The sequence below is a fragment of the Mobula birostris genome, chromosome 10, assembly GCF_030028105.1.
Source record: "Mobula birostris isolate sMobBir1 chromosome 10, sMobBir1.hap1, whole genome shotgun sequence".
In the NCBI taxonomy this organism is placed as follows: domain Eukaryota; kingdom Metazoa; phylum Chordata; class Chondrichthyes; order Myliobatiformes; family Myliobatidae; genus Mobula; species Mobula birostris.
This window is the reverse complement of record NC_092379.1, coordinates 36,148,852-36,165,598: the sequence shown is the minus strand read 5'-3', so window position 1 is coordinate 36,165,598 and position 16,747 is coordinate 36,148,852. Positions and strand designations below refer to the sequence as shown.

At 44.9% G+C, this 16,747-nt stretch overlaps 1 protein-coding gene across 1 annotated transcript in view; it reads left to right on the top strand.

Moving 5' to 3' along the window:
* Window positions 1–16,747, top strand: part of LOC140203583 (serine/threonine-protein phosphatase 2A 65 kDa regulatory subunit A beta isoform-like) — a 64,715-nt gene that overhangs the window by 20,369 nt on the left and 27,599 nt on the right. The window contains exons 4-9 of the mRNA XM_072269629.1: window positions 2,189–2,421; window positions 4,189–4,336; window positions 7,158–7,313; window positions 10,519–10,633; window positions 13,012–13,082; window positions 13,997–14,131. Coding sequence (XP_072125730.1) covers window positions 2,189–2,421; window positions 4,189–4,336; window positions 7,158–7,313; window positions 10,519–10,633; window positions 13,012–13,082; window positions 13,997–14,131 — 858 coding nt within the window. The remainder of the gene's footprint in view (window positions 1–2,188; window positions 2,422–4,188; window positions 4,337–7,157; window positions 7,314–10,518; window positions 10,634–13,011; window positions 13,083–13,996; window positions 14,132–16,747) is intronic.

Below are 16,747 nucleotides of genomic sequence, written 5' to 3'. Positions count from 1 at the left end.
GTTCTGATTGTCCCACTATAGGAAAGATGTTGGGGCTTTGGGGTCGATGCGGAAGAGGTTCGCCAGAATGTTGCCTGGTTTAGAGGACGTGTGATCATGAGAGCTGGATAAACTTATGTTGTTTTCTCTGAAGCGCTGGAGGCCGAGGGGAGATCTGCTAGAGGTTTGTAAGATTATGAGGAGCATGTGCATAGATTAAGTAAAGAGGAGTATCTGTTTCCCAGGATTTAAATGTCTAATACCAGAGGTATGCATTAAAGGTGAGAGTGGGTAGGTAGGTTCAAGGGGGATGTGAGGGGTAAGTTTTTTTTACCATCAGAGTGGTGGATGCCTGGAATACATTGACTGGTATGATGGTAGAGACTTTTCAGAGACTTTTGGATAGGCGCATGGGTATGAAAAAGATGGAGGGAGATGGACATTGTGTAGGTAGGAGGGATTAGTTCTTGGTGGTTTTTGATTTTCTTTTTAGCTGGTTCAGCACAACATTGTGGGCCGAATGGCCTGTTTCTGTACTTTACTATTCCATGTTTTACTTTATTGATTGCAGTGGTTTCAAATTAGACATTCCAGCGTCAGTATGTTGCGTATAGAGTGTGTACGTTCTTTTGTATTGATACTCCTTTCAAAAATGTTTTCTTTTTGTGTAAAATTACCTGCGAGTGCAGGCAGAGAATTCTTAAAGCATTTACGTAAGGAATCCAATTTGCTCATGTGTGGGTGGGGGCTGTATATAAAATATCACAAACTTTTAGCAGTGTTTCTTGAAGAACGCTGAGATGGCGTGGCTTTGTATTATAGAAAATAGCAATTCAGAAACGTTTTCTCGGAGCCCCTGTGATGCCTGCAATTCTAAACTGAAACGTGGGCACAGTTGTTGTTTGAATAGTTATATAAGATATAGGTGCAGAGTTAGGCTATTTGGCCCATCGATCCATTTTCCCCTCTCAGCCCCAATCTCCTGCCTTCTCCCTGTATCCTTCCATGCTGCGATTAATCAAGAGTCTTATCAATTTGTCTTTCAATCATGGCTGATCCTTTTTTCCCCTCCTCTGCCCCACTCCCCAGTCTTCTCCCAGTAACCTTTGATGCCATGAACCTATCAAGAACCTATCAACCTCTGCCTTAAATATACCCAATGACTTGTCCGCCACAGCCACCTGTGGCAGAGAATTCCACATATTCACCACCCTCTGGCTAAAGAAATTCCTCATCATTTTCATTCTAAAAGCATATCCCTCTATTCTGGGGCTGTGCCCTCTAGCCTTAGACTCCCCTGCCATAGGAAACATCCTCTCCACATCCACTCTATTCAGACCTTCCAACATTTGATAGGTTTCAATGAGGTCTCTTCTCATTCTTCTGAACTCCAGCGAGTACAGGCCCAGAGCCATCAAAGGCTCCTCACGTGACAAGCCTTTCATTCCCAGTATTATTTTTGTGAATCTCCTTGAAACTCTGCACACTGTCAGCACCTCCTTTCTTAGATGAGGGGCCCAAATCTCCTCATAATACTCTAAATGATGCCTCACCAATACATTATAAAACCTTAACATTACATCCCTGCTTTTATATTCTAGTCCTCTCGAAATGACTGCTAACATTGCATTTGCCTTCCTCAGCCTGCAAGTTAACCTTTAGTGAATGCTGCACGAGGACTCCCAAGTCCCTTTGCACCTCGGATTCTTGAATTTTCTCCCAATTTAGAAAGTAGTTTACACTTTTATTTCTTCTAACAAAGTGGATGACCATGGACTTCCCTCAGACTTTGGCAAAATTATTCTGACAGGCAGCTTCATGTTTATTTGCATATTAAAACCTCATAGGATGAACAATTATTGGTACTTAATTTGAAGATGAAATAGTAATTACTGGTAATTAGGAATGTGTCAGTGTAATTTCCATTTAATATTAGTACAGAGTTTTCTGGTTAGGAACCTTGGGAATTTCTGTGATTGAGAAAATATGTCCTTTGATTTATACAGTTTTTGGTAGTTTGTGTTTTGTCCTCCAGCACGGCTCTATATTCTTCTGCCTTTAAATGTTTCTCTGTCTCATTTTCTTTATGAGAATTCCTAATTCTCAGCAATGTAAGAATTTATCTTAAAGATTGTTTCTAAATATTGTGTTTCTTAGAAGTAGAGTAAAAAGAAGATGTGTTTCAGTTTAATTCTTTCCCACTAATCAGCCTCCCTTGGAGAACCTGGCAACGGTGGAAAAATCGGTAGTACGAAATAAAGCCATCGATTCACTGCGAGCCATCTCCCACGAGCACTCTCCTGCAGACCTAGAAGTCCACTTTGTGCCACTGGTCAAGCGCCTGACTTGTGGTGACTGGTTCACGTCCAGGACTTCGGCATGCAGCCTTTTCAGTGTCTGCTACCCTCGGGTATCCAGCTGTGTAAAGACCGAGCTGCGTCAGTAAGTACTTTCCTCCCTTGGAATGCTGGAGATGAACATGATTGAAGTTGGCTAGGAATATTACAGTATTATTGTAGAAAATCTACATCCTGTAGTATCGCTCATTATGTACCGTGTCGTATGGTGTGGGCGATCGTGGGTCTTTCCGTGGACAGGATTGTTCTTGGCGAAGTTTTCTACACAAGTGGTTTGCCATTGCCTTCTTTCTGGGCAGCGTGTGTCTTTACAAGACGGGTGACCCCCAGCCCATTATCAATACGCTTCCGAGACTGTCTGCCTGGTGTCAGTGTCAGGAGTTGAGATCTGCACCTGCTGCTAATACAACCGTCCACCACCTGCTCCCACGGCTTCACGTAGTCCTGATCGGGGAGGCTAAGCGGGTGCTACACCTTGCCCTAGGGTGACCTGCAGGCTAGTGGAGGGAAGGAGTGCCTTACACCTCCTTTGGCAGGGACGTATTTCCTTCCTGCCACCCAATTTCGGTATAATTTGGTTTTATTGGCGATAAGATGCTACCACCATGGTGGACGGGACCTTGTTTTAACTGAGTGGGTAGAAGTTTCTAGTTTAGAGAATAATCAGCCCCAAAATAGCACAGAAAGTGTGGCATTTTTGTTTTTAATGACATAAACTGAAGGTTTTTTGTGTGTTTTTAGTGAGGAAGGAGCAAAAGCCGAGGCGCATCATAGTGGAGTGGTGCTCATCGCTTACTCTCGGCTGTGGGGTTGAAGTGGCCTTGTCATTTACAAAGGCGTGCTCTTTTTGAGAGCCGTGTCTTGTCAAGCCTGTTGCTCTGCTTCAGGGCCATTTTGATTAATCTGGCGCGCAGAGGATTTCACTTGTTCGGAGGTGTTTGAGTTTTGTCGGACGAGAAGGTTGCTTTGGTAACTGTGTGCCCCTGCAGTCCACAACCAATGGCTCTGTTCTGCTCCAAGTGCGGGAGTCCCACATCTGGGGTTCAGTTCCAGCCGCTTTACTCCCTGAATTAAAATTTTTTGTGGTGTCATTTGTGTAAACTTTCAGATACAGTCAGTTGTTTCAGAAAAAGACAGGGCTGTATGGTGGGGAAATTCTAGGCAGCTTCTAGAGTAGGTTACGTGGTCAGCACAACATTGTGGGCTGAAGGGTCTGTAATGTGCAGTAAATTTCTATATTCTGTTGCTATCTTGAAGTATTTCTCAGGATAAAATCTGAATACCACAAATATTGGATTTTTGGATGGTGTGGTGGAGATGCGTCTCTACCAAAGGAGGTGTAAGGCTTCCTTCTGCTGGTCTGCAGGCCACCCTTGGGCAAGGTGTAGCTCCTGCTTCGATACCATCGACCCCTCCCGACCGCCCCCGCCCCGATCAGGGTCAGGTGAAGCCATGGGGTCAGGTGGTGGATGAGCAGCCGGTGCAGATCACAAGTCCCGGTTATGCGACACCTGACGCCAGGTAGACAGTTTCTGAAGTGCATTGATAATGGGCTGGGGGTCACCCACCTTGTACAGACACACACTGCCCAGAAGGCGGAAATGACAAACCACTTCTGTAGAAAACTTTACGGAGAACAATCAGGGTCATGGAAAGACCGTGACCACCCATAGCATATGACACAGCACATAATGATGATGGGTTTAGCAAAATATTTTAGTAGCTTCTGATTTAGAAACATTAATTGCAAAAATGTCAATTTTTAGTGCTTGTATTTCTGCTTGCGAATTGTTAAGTTCTGCATCAATGGGCGACTACTCCTATGTGACCTTTAATTTTATTTTTTCTGCAGACTTTTCCACAGCTTGTGCTCAGATGACACACCAGTGGTCCGCCAGGCAGCAGCATCAAAGTTGGGTGAATTTGCAAAGGTTGTGGAGCTGGAGTTTTTGAAAAGTGACATTATACCCCTCTTCACTTCCCTGGCTTCTGATGAGCAGGTATGTAGTTGTAGAGCAGATACTGGGGTGGCAGCGGGAAGTCGAATTGAAGTGGGTGGCCATTGGGATACCCCGGCTGTCGCAGCGGAACCAGAGAAGGTGCTCGTTGAAGAAGCCGCCCCCCCAACCCCATCTGTGTTGGTCCTCCGATGTCGAGGAGGCCACGGCAGGAGCTCCAGATACAGCGAATAGCCCCGAGAGGAAAGCACCGCTTCGCCTGCAAGAACTGTTTGCAGCCCTGAACGGAGGCAAATGGGCGAGTGTAGACCTTGTCTTGCTTTCGGGGAGAGCGGCGAGGATGAATGAGTGGCGTGGAACCCTGAAGGGTGGGGTGGGTGAAGGGGGGTGTGATTAGTGGCAGAGGCCCCTTGCAGATAGCGGAGGATTGAGATTAGTCTAGGAGTCTATTGTGGGTGGTGGGGGCTACAGACACTGATGCGCTGGAAAGGCTTGTGGGGTGGGAATGCAGGTGACGTGGATGAAGGAAGCGTGGATTATAGTGAAGAAAGGTGATCTTATTCCCCATGGCTTGTCATGATTTATCTTGCTGAAGCTGCTGCTGTCACCTTGGCTTTATGTCACATGTGTATCAATTGCTTGTACTGAGGAGCCTCTGTATCCCACACGTCATGGCAGTGTGTGAAATAACGGAGAGCACTTGGCTCGTTCCGGTAACAGGCTGTCTGTCATTCCGCTCACTGGAGCAATTCCCCCCCACCCCACATTACCGCTTGCATTTTACTGTATGGATGAGCTGGAGGTGGGAAAGATTAGTACGGATGGTGTGTCCGTGGCAAAGAACTGAGTTGCATCCGGTTAATACGTCCATGTACTCAATATGCTACGCCTTGTTAATGCCACTTCCTGCTTGCAAAGTTTCTGTTGTCGTAGTCTGCACCATCTGTTCACCTTTGTAACCGGGGTTCACAACCCTCTTTTACGCCATCGACCCCCTACCATCAACCGAGGGGCCCCAGGTTGGGAGCCTCTGCTTTATAAAGTTCCTTTGTCCACAGCAGATGGAAGCAGTGCCTGTCAATCTATTGGCATGATTACACCATTCCAGTACTCCAGCTGGAGATGCTCCTCCAAGAAGGTGGTTATCTTGAGGCTTTTGCCTGAAGAGCGAACTGTTTAATCAGTGTGTGTCCTTTCATATTCCTCCAACCTCAAGTATCCCGGGCAAAAGGCTTGACGCAGTCCGCAGTATCCTCGTGTACTAAGGAGCCAGAGTCGTACAGAAATGGTACGCTGAAGGGGAGCTGGGATGGACACTTTGACCCTCACCTAGCTTCTGGTTAACGGTTGGACGTGTGCTCCTTGGTGTTGAGGAAGCTTCTCTTCTGGTTACTGTCCAGTGACTCCTGGAAATAAACCTTCACATCTGTAGCCAAGGAGATGTTCACACTTGCTCCAGGTTCAGACCCCACCAATGATGGCTAGCGTATCAAAACAAGGATGCAATGTTCACATTTTATAAGGCTTCACTTGGAATATTGAAGGTAGTTTTGGGCCCCTTATCTAACAAAGGGTTTGCCAAGACAGGAGTGGGTTCAACGGAGGGTCACGAAAGTGATTGAAAGGTCCAGGATTGAAAGGCTTGTCGTTCAAGGAGCATTCGATGGCTCTGTTCCTGTAGTCATTTGAATTCAGAAGAATGAGGGGGAGGGATCTCATTGTAACCTGTCAAATACTAAAAGGCCTCTAGAGTGCATATGGGGAGGATGTTTTTTATGGTGGGACAGCCTAAGACCAGAGGAAGCAATCTCAGAGCAGAGGTTTGTCCATTTAGAATGGAGATGAGGAAGGATTTCCTTATCCAGAGAATCTGTGGAATTCATTGTCACAGAGGAGAAGTCATTGGGTATATTCAGGGCAGAGAGGTTGATGGATTCTTGATTAGTCAGGGCATGAGAAGTGACCTGGTTGAAGCGTGTAAGATGATAAGAGGTATTAATTGTGTGGATAGCCGGAGACTTTTTCCCAGGGCTGAAATGGCTAACATGAGGGGGCATAGTTTTAAGGTGCTTGAAAGTAGGTATAAGGGGGACGTCAGAGGTAAGTTTCTCACCTAGAGAGTGGTGGGTGTGTGGAATGCACTGACAACAAAGGTGGTAGAGATGGATACAGGGTTTTTTAAGAGACTCTTAGATAGGTACATGGAGCTTAGGAAAATAGAGGGCTATGCGGTAGGGAAATTCTAGGCAGTTTCTCGAGTAGGTTACTTGGTCGGCACAACTTTGGGGCTGGATAGCCTGTAAAGTGCTGTAGATTTCCCTGTTTCGATGAAGAGATATGGGGAGAAGGCAGGAGATTGGGCTGAAGGTGAAATGGATCAACCATGATGAAATGTCAGAGGAGACTCGATGTGCCAAATGGCCTAATTCAGCTCCTACATCCTACGGTGAAAAGTGACCACTTGGGTGATTAGCTTGGAGATTCACTCAGCAGAGAATGGTGCTTCAAGAGCAGGAGAAAGAAAATTGATTTATCAATAAATTTTTGCACTGTCATGACATTTGCTAATATACTAATCCAAGGAATGCTTCCATCAAAGGTTGCATGTTGATACACTCCAAATTTCCATTCCAGTACTTGTATCCTGGGAAGATTCCAGCACACATTGCAAAGTAATGAAACCTGTTGCTACTTTCTAGGTGATCTGAACGGATATCATCTGGGAAACAATTGTTATATTGTCAGTATTTATTTTTATGATTTTTTTGATGAGATTAGTTCTTCCTAATGTTAACTTCAGGAAATTAATTTTGTTTTTTAATGAAGAACCAGCTCAAACCCGGTTTGAACATCTTTTTCACAGGATTCGGTGAGGCTGTTGGCAGTTGAGGCTTGTGTGAGCATAGCCCAGCTGCTGCCCCAGGAAGACCTGGCAACGTTGGTGATGCCGACCCTCCGGCAGGCAGTGGACGATGAATCCTGGCGTGTTCGCTATGTGGTGGCAGACAAATTTTCTGAGGTACGTGTTATTGCTAAAGCACAAAATGCATCTCTTTGGTATGATGATATGGTGCATTTATGTTTTAAAGCTAGTCTTTAAGTTTTCTGTTCCAGCTGGAATCCCTTCTGATTCTGTCAAAAGTCATGAAAACACGATTAGTTCCTCTAATATAGTTTTAAAAAATCATTAAATCAAGCACCTGCGTATTTTTAATATAATTGACTGACATGCCAAAAGGTGCTGAGATTTCTTTCCAGATTCATTTAATTAGCCTGTTTTTAAACATGGATCTGAAATAGAACAAAGTTGGTCTGAATTGAGCTCAGATCTTTTTCAGTGTATCTGAAGGATAATCCTGTGACAGGGGTTTAGAACAAACTTGTTGGCATAGTGCCAGGGATCTGGGGATTCAGCACGTGCACAGGTTGATGACACTGATATTTTTCACTTTCGACTGGAGGAAGTCAAGGGGAACTTCAGTTCTGTTTAAAAATGAGCCGAAAGGTTGAAAAGCCAGGACGATCCTCAGAGACTTTGACACTCAGGAACTTGAAATTACTCACCCTTTCCACAGTCCCCTTGATTAGGACTGACGTATGTTCCCTTGACTTCCCCTTCCTGACGTCCACAATCATTGGTTTTACTGTCATTGTGGTAAATTTTGTGATGTAGGGCATTAATTAATTAATTTAATTAAAATTTTGATGGACTGGACTTTGCTGGTTCCTTCCCACTGCTGACTTCACACAAACCAGGTATGGTGTAGGGAGGTGGTGATTCAACTTCACCCTCCTGTGGTCCACAATCAGTTCCTTGGTCTGACTGACAAAGTGCCAGATTGTTGCCACACCACTCAACCAGCTGATCTATCTCACTCCTCTTCGGCTCCTTGTCACCATCTGAAATTCTGCCAACAATAGTTGTGTCATCGGCAGATTTATAGCCCTGAAGAGCAGTCTTGGCCCGAAAGATCGACTGTTTATTTCATTTCCATAGATGCTGCCTGGCCCGCTGAGTTCCTCCAGTATTTTGTGTTAAGTTTCCAGCATCTGCAGAATCTCCTGTGTGTTTATGTTTTTTGAACCAGATGGTCTTTGTTCTCAGTATAAAACTTGTTGCCTCAGGCTTCCTCCTGGTGCTCCGGTTTCCTCGCACAGTCCAAAAGCATTCCGGTTAGTAGGTTAAAGGGTCATTGTAGATTGTTGCACAAGTTGGTGGGTTACTGGCGGTGCAGTTTGAAGGGCCGGAACAGCTTGTTGTGTTCTGTGTCTCCAATTAAATCTATGCCCTTTAGTCTTAGACTTTCCCAGCCTGGGAAAACACTCGGATCAACTGAAATCTCTGTGCTTTTCTCACCACAATGTAATACAAATCCTCAAAATAAAGGCACATTGCCTACACAGGTTAATTGCAAACATTAACAATCAGGTTAACATTATTTAACAATTAAGAAGCATTATTTAATGATTAAATAACATTATTTAGTTGTTTCTTTTGACCTGAGAAATTAGCTGATTACAATTGCTCACGTTGTTGTCTGTGTACCATACTTTCGGATTCAGAGCCATCAACGACAATATTTTCTCAACTTTGCCTTTCTTTAAAAATTTAAAATTCCGTCTCTTTAGGCCAGGAAAATCCGGTCCCACCCCAAAGCATTGAGATTAAATCTTTCTGTTCTGTATGAGTGTAAAATCTGTACTGAAGCAGCTGGTTTATCTGTGGATATTTTATCAAGGATAGATCATTACAGCTGTTTTACCTGGGTAACACTAAAGAATGCTGCTTCTAAATGGACACCATTTATCTGACCATTCCCTTTTTCTCCCCACTCATTTATTTCTTTACCAGAGCATGGGGTATCCACTCATTGATAAACATCTGAACACAATGGCAACATTTCTCTGGGTTTCTTTCCTCTTACCCCATGGCTTCACGTGACCCTGATTGGGGGGGTGGGGTTGGCTAAGCAGGTGCTACACCTTGCCCAAGGGTGACCTGCAGGCTAGCGGAGGGAAGGAACGCCTTACATGTCTCTTGGTAGAGATGTATTTCCACCCTGCCACCCATGATAAAATTACATAATTCAAAACTGTAAACCTGATCGAAAATTAAAGCAAATTACAGATGGACCAGTGTTCAAAAGGACACAGAAAACACAGCCATTTTGTCATCTTAGGATTGTTACCCTTGGAACAGGCAAAGACGTTATATTGTCTGTCTTTATACGATAACTAACCCGTGTTCAAAAATAAGCTCCATATAAGGTAACACACACAAAAATGCTGGAAGAACTCAGCAGGTCAGGCTGCATCTATGGAAGTGAATAAACAGTTGACGTTTTGGGCCAAGACCTTTCATCAGGACTGGAAAGGAAGGGGAAATATGCCAGAACAAGATAAAGGTTGCCAGAGCACTTGTGAAATTGGCACCAACCCATTATTGGAAAACAATTGCATTAGAACGATACAGAGTTTATTGTATTTATAAAGTTCTGCTATCATTGCTAATGACAGACCATCACAAAAGGCACTTTCTATGCTCAAGATCACGTATAAACTAATCTTGCAATGAAGTCTGTAGCTAAAGTATAGTTCAGATTTTTAATTTTGAAGTTCATATTTTCAGAGTACATACATGTCACCACATAAAACCCTGAGATTCATTTTCCTGTGGGCATACTCAGCAATTTCTATAGAATAGTAACTGTAAACAGGATCAATAAAAGATAAAGTACAAATGCAAATATAAATAAATAGCAATAAATAACAAGAGTATGAAATAACAAGATAAAGAGTAATTAAAGTAAGATCATTGCTCGTGGGAACATCTCAATTGATTAAGTGTACTGATCCCCTGTAGTTCAAGATCCTTATGGTTGAGGGGTAATAACTGTTCTTGAACCTGGTGGTGTGGGTCCTGAGGCTCCTGCAGCTTCTACCTGATAGTTGAGGGGTAATAGCTGTTCTCGAGCCTGGAGGTGTGGGTCCTGAGGCTCCTGTACCTTCTACCTGATGATTGAGGGATAGTGACTGTTCTTGAACCTGGTGGTGAGGGTCCTGAGGCTCCTGCACCTTCTACCTGATGGCAGCAGCGACACGAGCGTGGAAAAGAAAGATGGTGTTGTCTTTGTGATTCCTCTGTTCACGTGTTAATGCACAGATTGCTGCTATTGAAACCCGCTCTATCTTTGTTACTCATTTGGTTTCTCTTGCCTTTAAAGCTTCAGAAAACCGTGGGTCCTGAAATTGTGGAAAATGATCTGGTTCCTGCTTTCCAAAACCTGTTGAAAGATTGTGAGGCTGAAGTGCGAGCAGCTGGGGCCAACAAAGTTAAAGGTTGGTTGGGAATTCTCATTCTTGTCTTTTCCATCCGGTTTAAGATGTTGTTGGTGAAGCACAGTGACAACTTTCTGGCAGCAGAAACAACTATCAATTACTTCATTAATAGACTCTTGTTCTGGGCAATGACACTGCAATCTGTGCCTGTAACTTTCCTAGTGGAGACGAGGCCTTTGATCCAGCTGTACAACCTGGCATTTTGCAGTGCAGTCCTGAACATTATTTGCTTACTTTTCTTGTCTGCACAATTTGTCTTTTTTTCCTGCGCATTGTGTGATTGATGGTTTTCTGTCTTTAATGGGTTCTGTTGGGTTCCTTTGCTTTGTGGCTGCCTGTAAGGAGACAAATGTCAAGGTTGTGTATAGTACGCATGGTGGTTGCACATTTTGTCCGACGATGACAGGAAACCTGTGCGGGAGAGTTTTTAAAATGGAAAAGCCTTTGCACTGTGGCAGTTCCACTCTCTTGGCCTCAGAAGTCCGGGTCCAGTGGTATGAACACGTGCCAGAAGAAACAGGGGTCTTCTTGTTTGCAGTGGATGACCAGGACGCTTTCTGTGTCTTTTCATGCCCCTCGCTCTCCACAGCGCGATGCAGAGCCACCTTCCTGGCCGTTGGGCTTTACTGTAGATCGCACCCGCCCAGTCCGCTGAGGTTGACTTTGCGTGCTAGGACTGGCTTGTCCGAATCTCACTGGAGTATGAGACTGCTGTCACGTGCAAATGGCTGCTTGCAGCCACAGGGGAGAGATGAGTGTCCGGTGGGGAGCAAAGGTGAGTGAGCTGCCCCGGAATGGACACGACAAGCCCCTTCACCAGAGGTGCGACCCCTTCCCTGGACACCCCTGAACTTTGAACTCCTGTGAAAGATGTAAACAAGGTTGAAAGAATGCAGAGAAAATTTACAAGGATGTTTCCTGGTCTGGAGGACCTGACTTAGAAGGAAAGATTGAATAGGTTAGGACTGTATTCTTCAGAATGCAGAAGACTGAGAGGAGATTTGATGGAGGTACAATATTATGGGGGCGTATGGATGGGATAAATGCAAGCAGGTTTTTTCCACTGAAATTGGGTTGGACTACAACCAGAGGTCATGGGTTAAGGGTGAAAGGTGACAAGCTTAAGGGGAACATGAGGGGAAACTTCTTCACACAGAGGGTCATGAGAGTGGAACGAGCTGCCAGCACAAGTGGCCCATGCAGTTTTGATTTCAATATTTAAGAGAAGTTTGGATAGGTACATGGATAGTAGGGATATGGGGGTGGTGGTGGTGTTATGGACCTGGTGTAGGCAGATGGGAGTAGATAGTTTGAATTGTTCAGAATGGACGAGAGGGGCCAAAGGGCCTTTTCTGCGCTGTGCTTTTCTATGACTCTATTTAATGTGGTACCACATATCCAGGTGACACTTCTCCAAGTGAGAACAGCATGCCAGCATGCCTCCCCTTTGGCATCCTGATCTGATCCTAGAACTGGATGACAGCAAATGGAAAGGAATTGTGTGCCACTTGACTTCATGTTTCGATGGTGGCTGCTCCTTACAAATTGCACTTCATTGCTTGTGCAGAGTCTTGAAAGGTTGTGAGATTGTGAAAAAGAGTGAATGCTGTTCTTTACGTTTGTACCACTGACTGCCTAACCCGAGGCCCTCCGTTGGTCAGGGTCCACCATGGATGTTACGTGCAGCTGTCTACGTGATACGTAAGCCAGGGCAGTATGATATGGAGAGTAAGCTGTTGCCCATGTAGCAGGCTCCCCCTCTCCACACATCTGATGAGTCCAAAGGATCGGCAGAGACCGATACAGTTTGGTACCAGTGGCATCGCAGGAGTTGCCAGTCAGCGTTGAACTCAACGTAGGATTGCCTCGGAGAATCCGGCTCCGGATTTTTCCCTTGGGGTTTACTCCAGGGAAAATGTACAGATGTACCAAAATTGAACCTGTGCTGACTCTTGATGTTTACACTGTTGGTGCTGGCCTTGCTTTTCCTTGTGCGACTTAAATAGTGCTTCAGAATGTATGTTTTCTCTTCCCACTATCTTGTGAGAAGATACAAATATTAAGGCAGATGCTTTTCAGCAATTGCTTAATCTGTTAAACTTTATTGATTTATCATTGTGGTGAGAGTGTGGAACGAGCTGCCAGCGCAAGTGGTGCGTGCAAGCTCGATTTCAACGTTTAAGAGAAGTTTGGATGGGTACGCAGATGGTAGTGGTATTGAGGGCTATGGTCCAGATGCAGGTTGATGGGAGTAGGCAATTTAAATGGATCGGCACAGAATAGATGGGCTGAAGGGCCTATTTCTGTGCTGTACTTTTCTCTGACTCCATTGTTTTGTTTGAGAATAACTCTCTAACATGCAGTACTCTATCTTGCAGATTTCTGTGAAAACTTGCCAGTAGATTGCAGGGAGACTGTCATAATATGTCACATCTTGCCGTATGTTAAGGTAATATGCCTTCTCAAATTCTTGGCTGGTTATACAGTCTATCTAAAATTAATGTAGCAACTCATCTCATTCACTTCAGGAAAAAGTCCCTCAGTATTTTGGGTGGGTCTGAAACGACGATTCAGGCACCATTTATCAGTGTGAACTGCTTGTAACTGGAAAAGCTCAGTGTCCAAGCACGAGTCACATCTTGCCCCCTCTCCTGTCCCATTCTCCTCTCCTGTCCCATCCCCCTCTCCCACTCCCTCCCCATCCCCCTCTCCTGCTCCCTCCCCCTCTCCCAAAGGGCTGAGTCCTGCCGAAGGGTTTTGGACAGAAATGCCGACTGTCCTTTTCTCCATAGGTGCTGCCTGGCCTGCTGAGTTCCTCCAGCATCTTGTGTGTGTTGCTGGTTTTTTAACATGGTGTTGGCTGCCTGGAGTGATGGGAGAGGCAGATATATCGGGGACTTTTAATGACGTTTAGATAAGCACACGAATGTGAGGAAAACGGAAGAATATGGACATCGTGTAGATTAGATTGCCCACTTGATTAGGAATTTAAGTATAACATTGTGGGTTATGGGGCCGGTTCTGTTCCATGATTTATATAAACTAGAATATCAAACTGTAAAAGAAATTATTTAAGAATGATCCGTGACTGACCAGGTGGATCATAAGAACGTGGAGCAGGATGGCATCATGAGTGAGATATCTAATGACAAACAAGAGAAAATCTGCAGATGCTGGAAATTCGAGCAACACACACAAAATGCTGAAGGGACTCAGCAGGCCAGGCAGCTTCTATGGGGAACAGTACAGTCGACGCTTCTGTAGGTGCTGCCTGGCCTGCTGAGTTCCTCTAGCATTTTGTGCGTGTTGACTGAGATACCTGTCTGGGTTTTCATTTGATCATTTTTTGTGTTTCTTTTCCAGGAACTTGTGTCTGACACCAATCAACACGTGAAGTCAGCTCTGGCCTCTGTTATTATGGGCTTGTCCACCATCCTGGGCAAGGACAGCACTGTTGAGCACCTGCTTCCCCTGGTCTTGGCTCAGCTCAAAGATAAGGTAATTTTATCATGAAGTACAAACTTTAACATACCCCTTGCGTGACTGGTGGCCATCGTGGATAATATTTGATTAGCCTACCGAAATCAGGCAAACACCAATGGAGAGCTTTCTTCTGTGTGCTGTTTGGAAGCTGTTGTCAAGTCCAGAGTGCTGAGGAAAGGTCGCTTATTGTTCATCAGGCGATCAAAAAGTTGGTTGTCGTCTCTGGAACTTTTACATCTGCTGAAGGTGACGAGCAGTCCATGCTCCACCACAAGATACAGGTATCTGGATAAGTGTGCCAGAATGGGACGTGTTGCAACACAGACTGATGTGTCTAGGCTTTTACTCTCACTGATATCGATTCCTGGAAGGGGACAGCAGTTGGCCCATGTTCATCTGCTTTCTTTCCTGTTGACAAACATTGTAACTGCCGTTTGCTTGAAGCTGTGCGGTGATGTCCAGCATTCTAAAGTGTTATAATCACAGATTCTGCAGATGCTGGCAATCCACAGCCACACGCGTGCACACACACATACACACACACACAATGCTGGAGGAACTCAGCAGGTCAGGCAGCATCTATGGAGGGGAATGAACCCTTGGGCTGACACCCTTCGTCAGGACTGGAAAGGAAGGGGGAAGGCACCAGAATAAGAAGGTTGGGAGGATGGGGGGAGTACAAGCTGGTAGGTGATAGGTAGACCAGGTGATGGGAAAGGTTGGTGTGTAGGGGAGGGGAGTTGAAGGCAGGTGATGGGTGGGAAAGGTAAAGGGCTGGAGAGGATAGATAGTAGGGGAATTAAGGGTTATGGGGAAAAGGCAGGTAGATGAAGCTGAGTTTATGGACAGGTCAGCCATGATCTTACTGAATGGCGGGGCAGGCTTGATGGGCCGGATGGCCTACTCCTGCTCCGATTTCTTATGCTTTTATGAATCATGAATGGAATAACAACTGTTTCTTCCACCAGAGTCTCTCGAACTGTTCTTTTAGTTTGAGAGCTTCAGATAAGAGCAAATGTGCAGTGCGTTCTTTAGAAGCAGTGATGTGAGCTGGTTTGTAATCTGAGTGCATATTGGATTAAAGATGAATCGGTTAATGGTGTGATGGAGCTGTTATTTCTCCATCCATCAAGTTCCTTGTTTATTTTGGCGTGAACTTAAACAAAACTGTTGCATGTGCAAATTCTGGATTTTTTAATTTATATGGAAATTTGCATTCTTTCATTATTTTTACAGAATTAAGATTATTTTTAAAAATGTAAAAAAAATCTCTCCCCTCTCCTCTCTTTCCTCAATTCCCCACTCTGAGCTTTTACTTCTCACCTGTCTATTACTTCTCCCTGGGTCCCCACCTCCTTCCATCTCTCCTGTGGTCCACTCTCTTCTCCTCTCCTCTCTCAGATTCTTTCTTCTCCAGCCATTGACCTTTCCCACCCACCTGTCTTCACCTAACACCTTCCAGCTGGCCTCCTTCCCCTCTCCTCACCTTTATATCCTAGCATCTTCTGCCTCCCTTTACAGTCCCGATAAAAGGCCTCGGCCTGAAACACCGACTGTTTACTCATTCCCATAGATGCTGCCTGAGCTGCTGAGTTCCTCCAGCGTTTTGGGTGAATTGCTCTGGATTTCCAATGTCTGCAGACTTGATTCCCTTCATGTGCTACACCCGAAAAGATTCCCCAAATGTCAGAAATGCCTCGATTTTCCAGGCACAGCTGACAGATTCAAAGTGTACATCTTCAAATTGGCAGCTGTTAATTCAAGCCTTGAATTATTTGTTAGTTTGAAATGAAATCAAGAAAAAAGCCTGCCGAATCATGATTTGAACTGTTGGATAATTTAATAGTAATTAGTATCTTGCATCTATTTATGCCAAAGGTGCAGAAAGATTTCTCAAACGCAGAAATTCAAGTGTTTTTCTTTTGTGAAATGCAGCTTTTCACAAAATGACCGTTGTTTCCTCCCATGGCCCTCCCGAGGAGCTCACCTGCACTCAGGGAGAGTGAACGGACAATAAATTAAGACTCAGGAACAGAATTAGGCCACTCAGCCCATCGTGTCTGCTTAGCCATTCCATCATGGCTGGCTTATTACCCTCTCGGCCCCATTCTCCTGCCTTCTCCCCCGTAACCTTTAACACCCTGACTAATCAAGAACCTGTCACCCTCCACGTTAGGTATACCCAATGACTCGTCCTCCACAGCCTTCAGCGTTGATGGATTCCACAGATCCACCGCCCTTTCCTGAAGAAATTTCCTCTCAGCTCTGTTCTAAATGGACGTCCCTCTATTCTGAGGCTGTGCCCTCTGGTCACAGGAAACCTCCTCTCTGTTCTAGGCCTCTTAATATTCCATAAGTTTCAATGAGATTCACCCCTCTTCCTTCCCGTCTGAACTCCATCGAGGACAGAGCCGGAGCCGTCAAGCACTCCTCCTGTATGTTTCATTCCCAGGATCATACTCGTGAACCCTCTCTAATATCAGCACATCTTAGATAAAGGGCCCAAAGCTGCTCACTATACCCCCAACTGCGTTCTGACCAATGCCTTATAAAGCTTCAGCATTACCCTTATATCTTTTCTAGTCCTCTCAAAATGAATGCCAACATTCCATTTTCTTTCCGTACCACCAA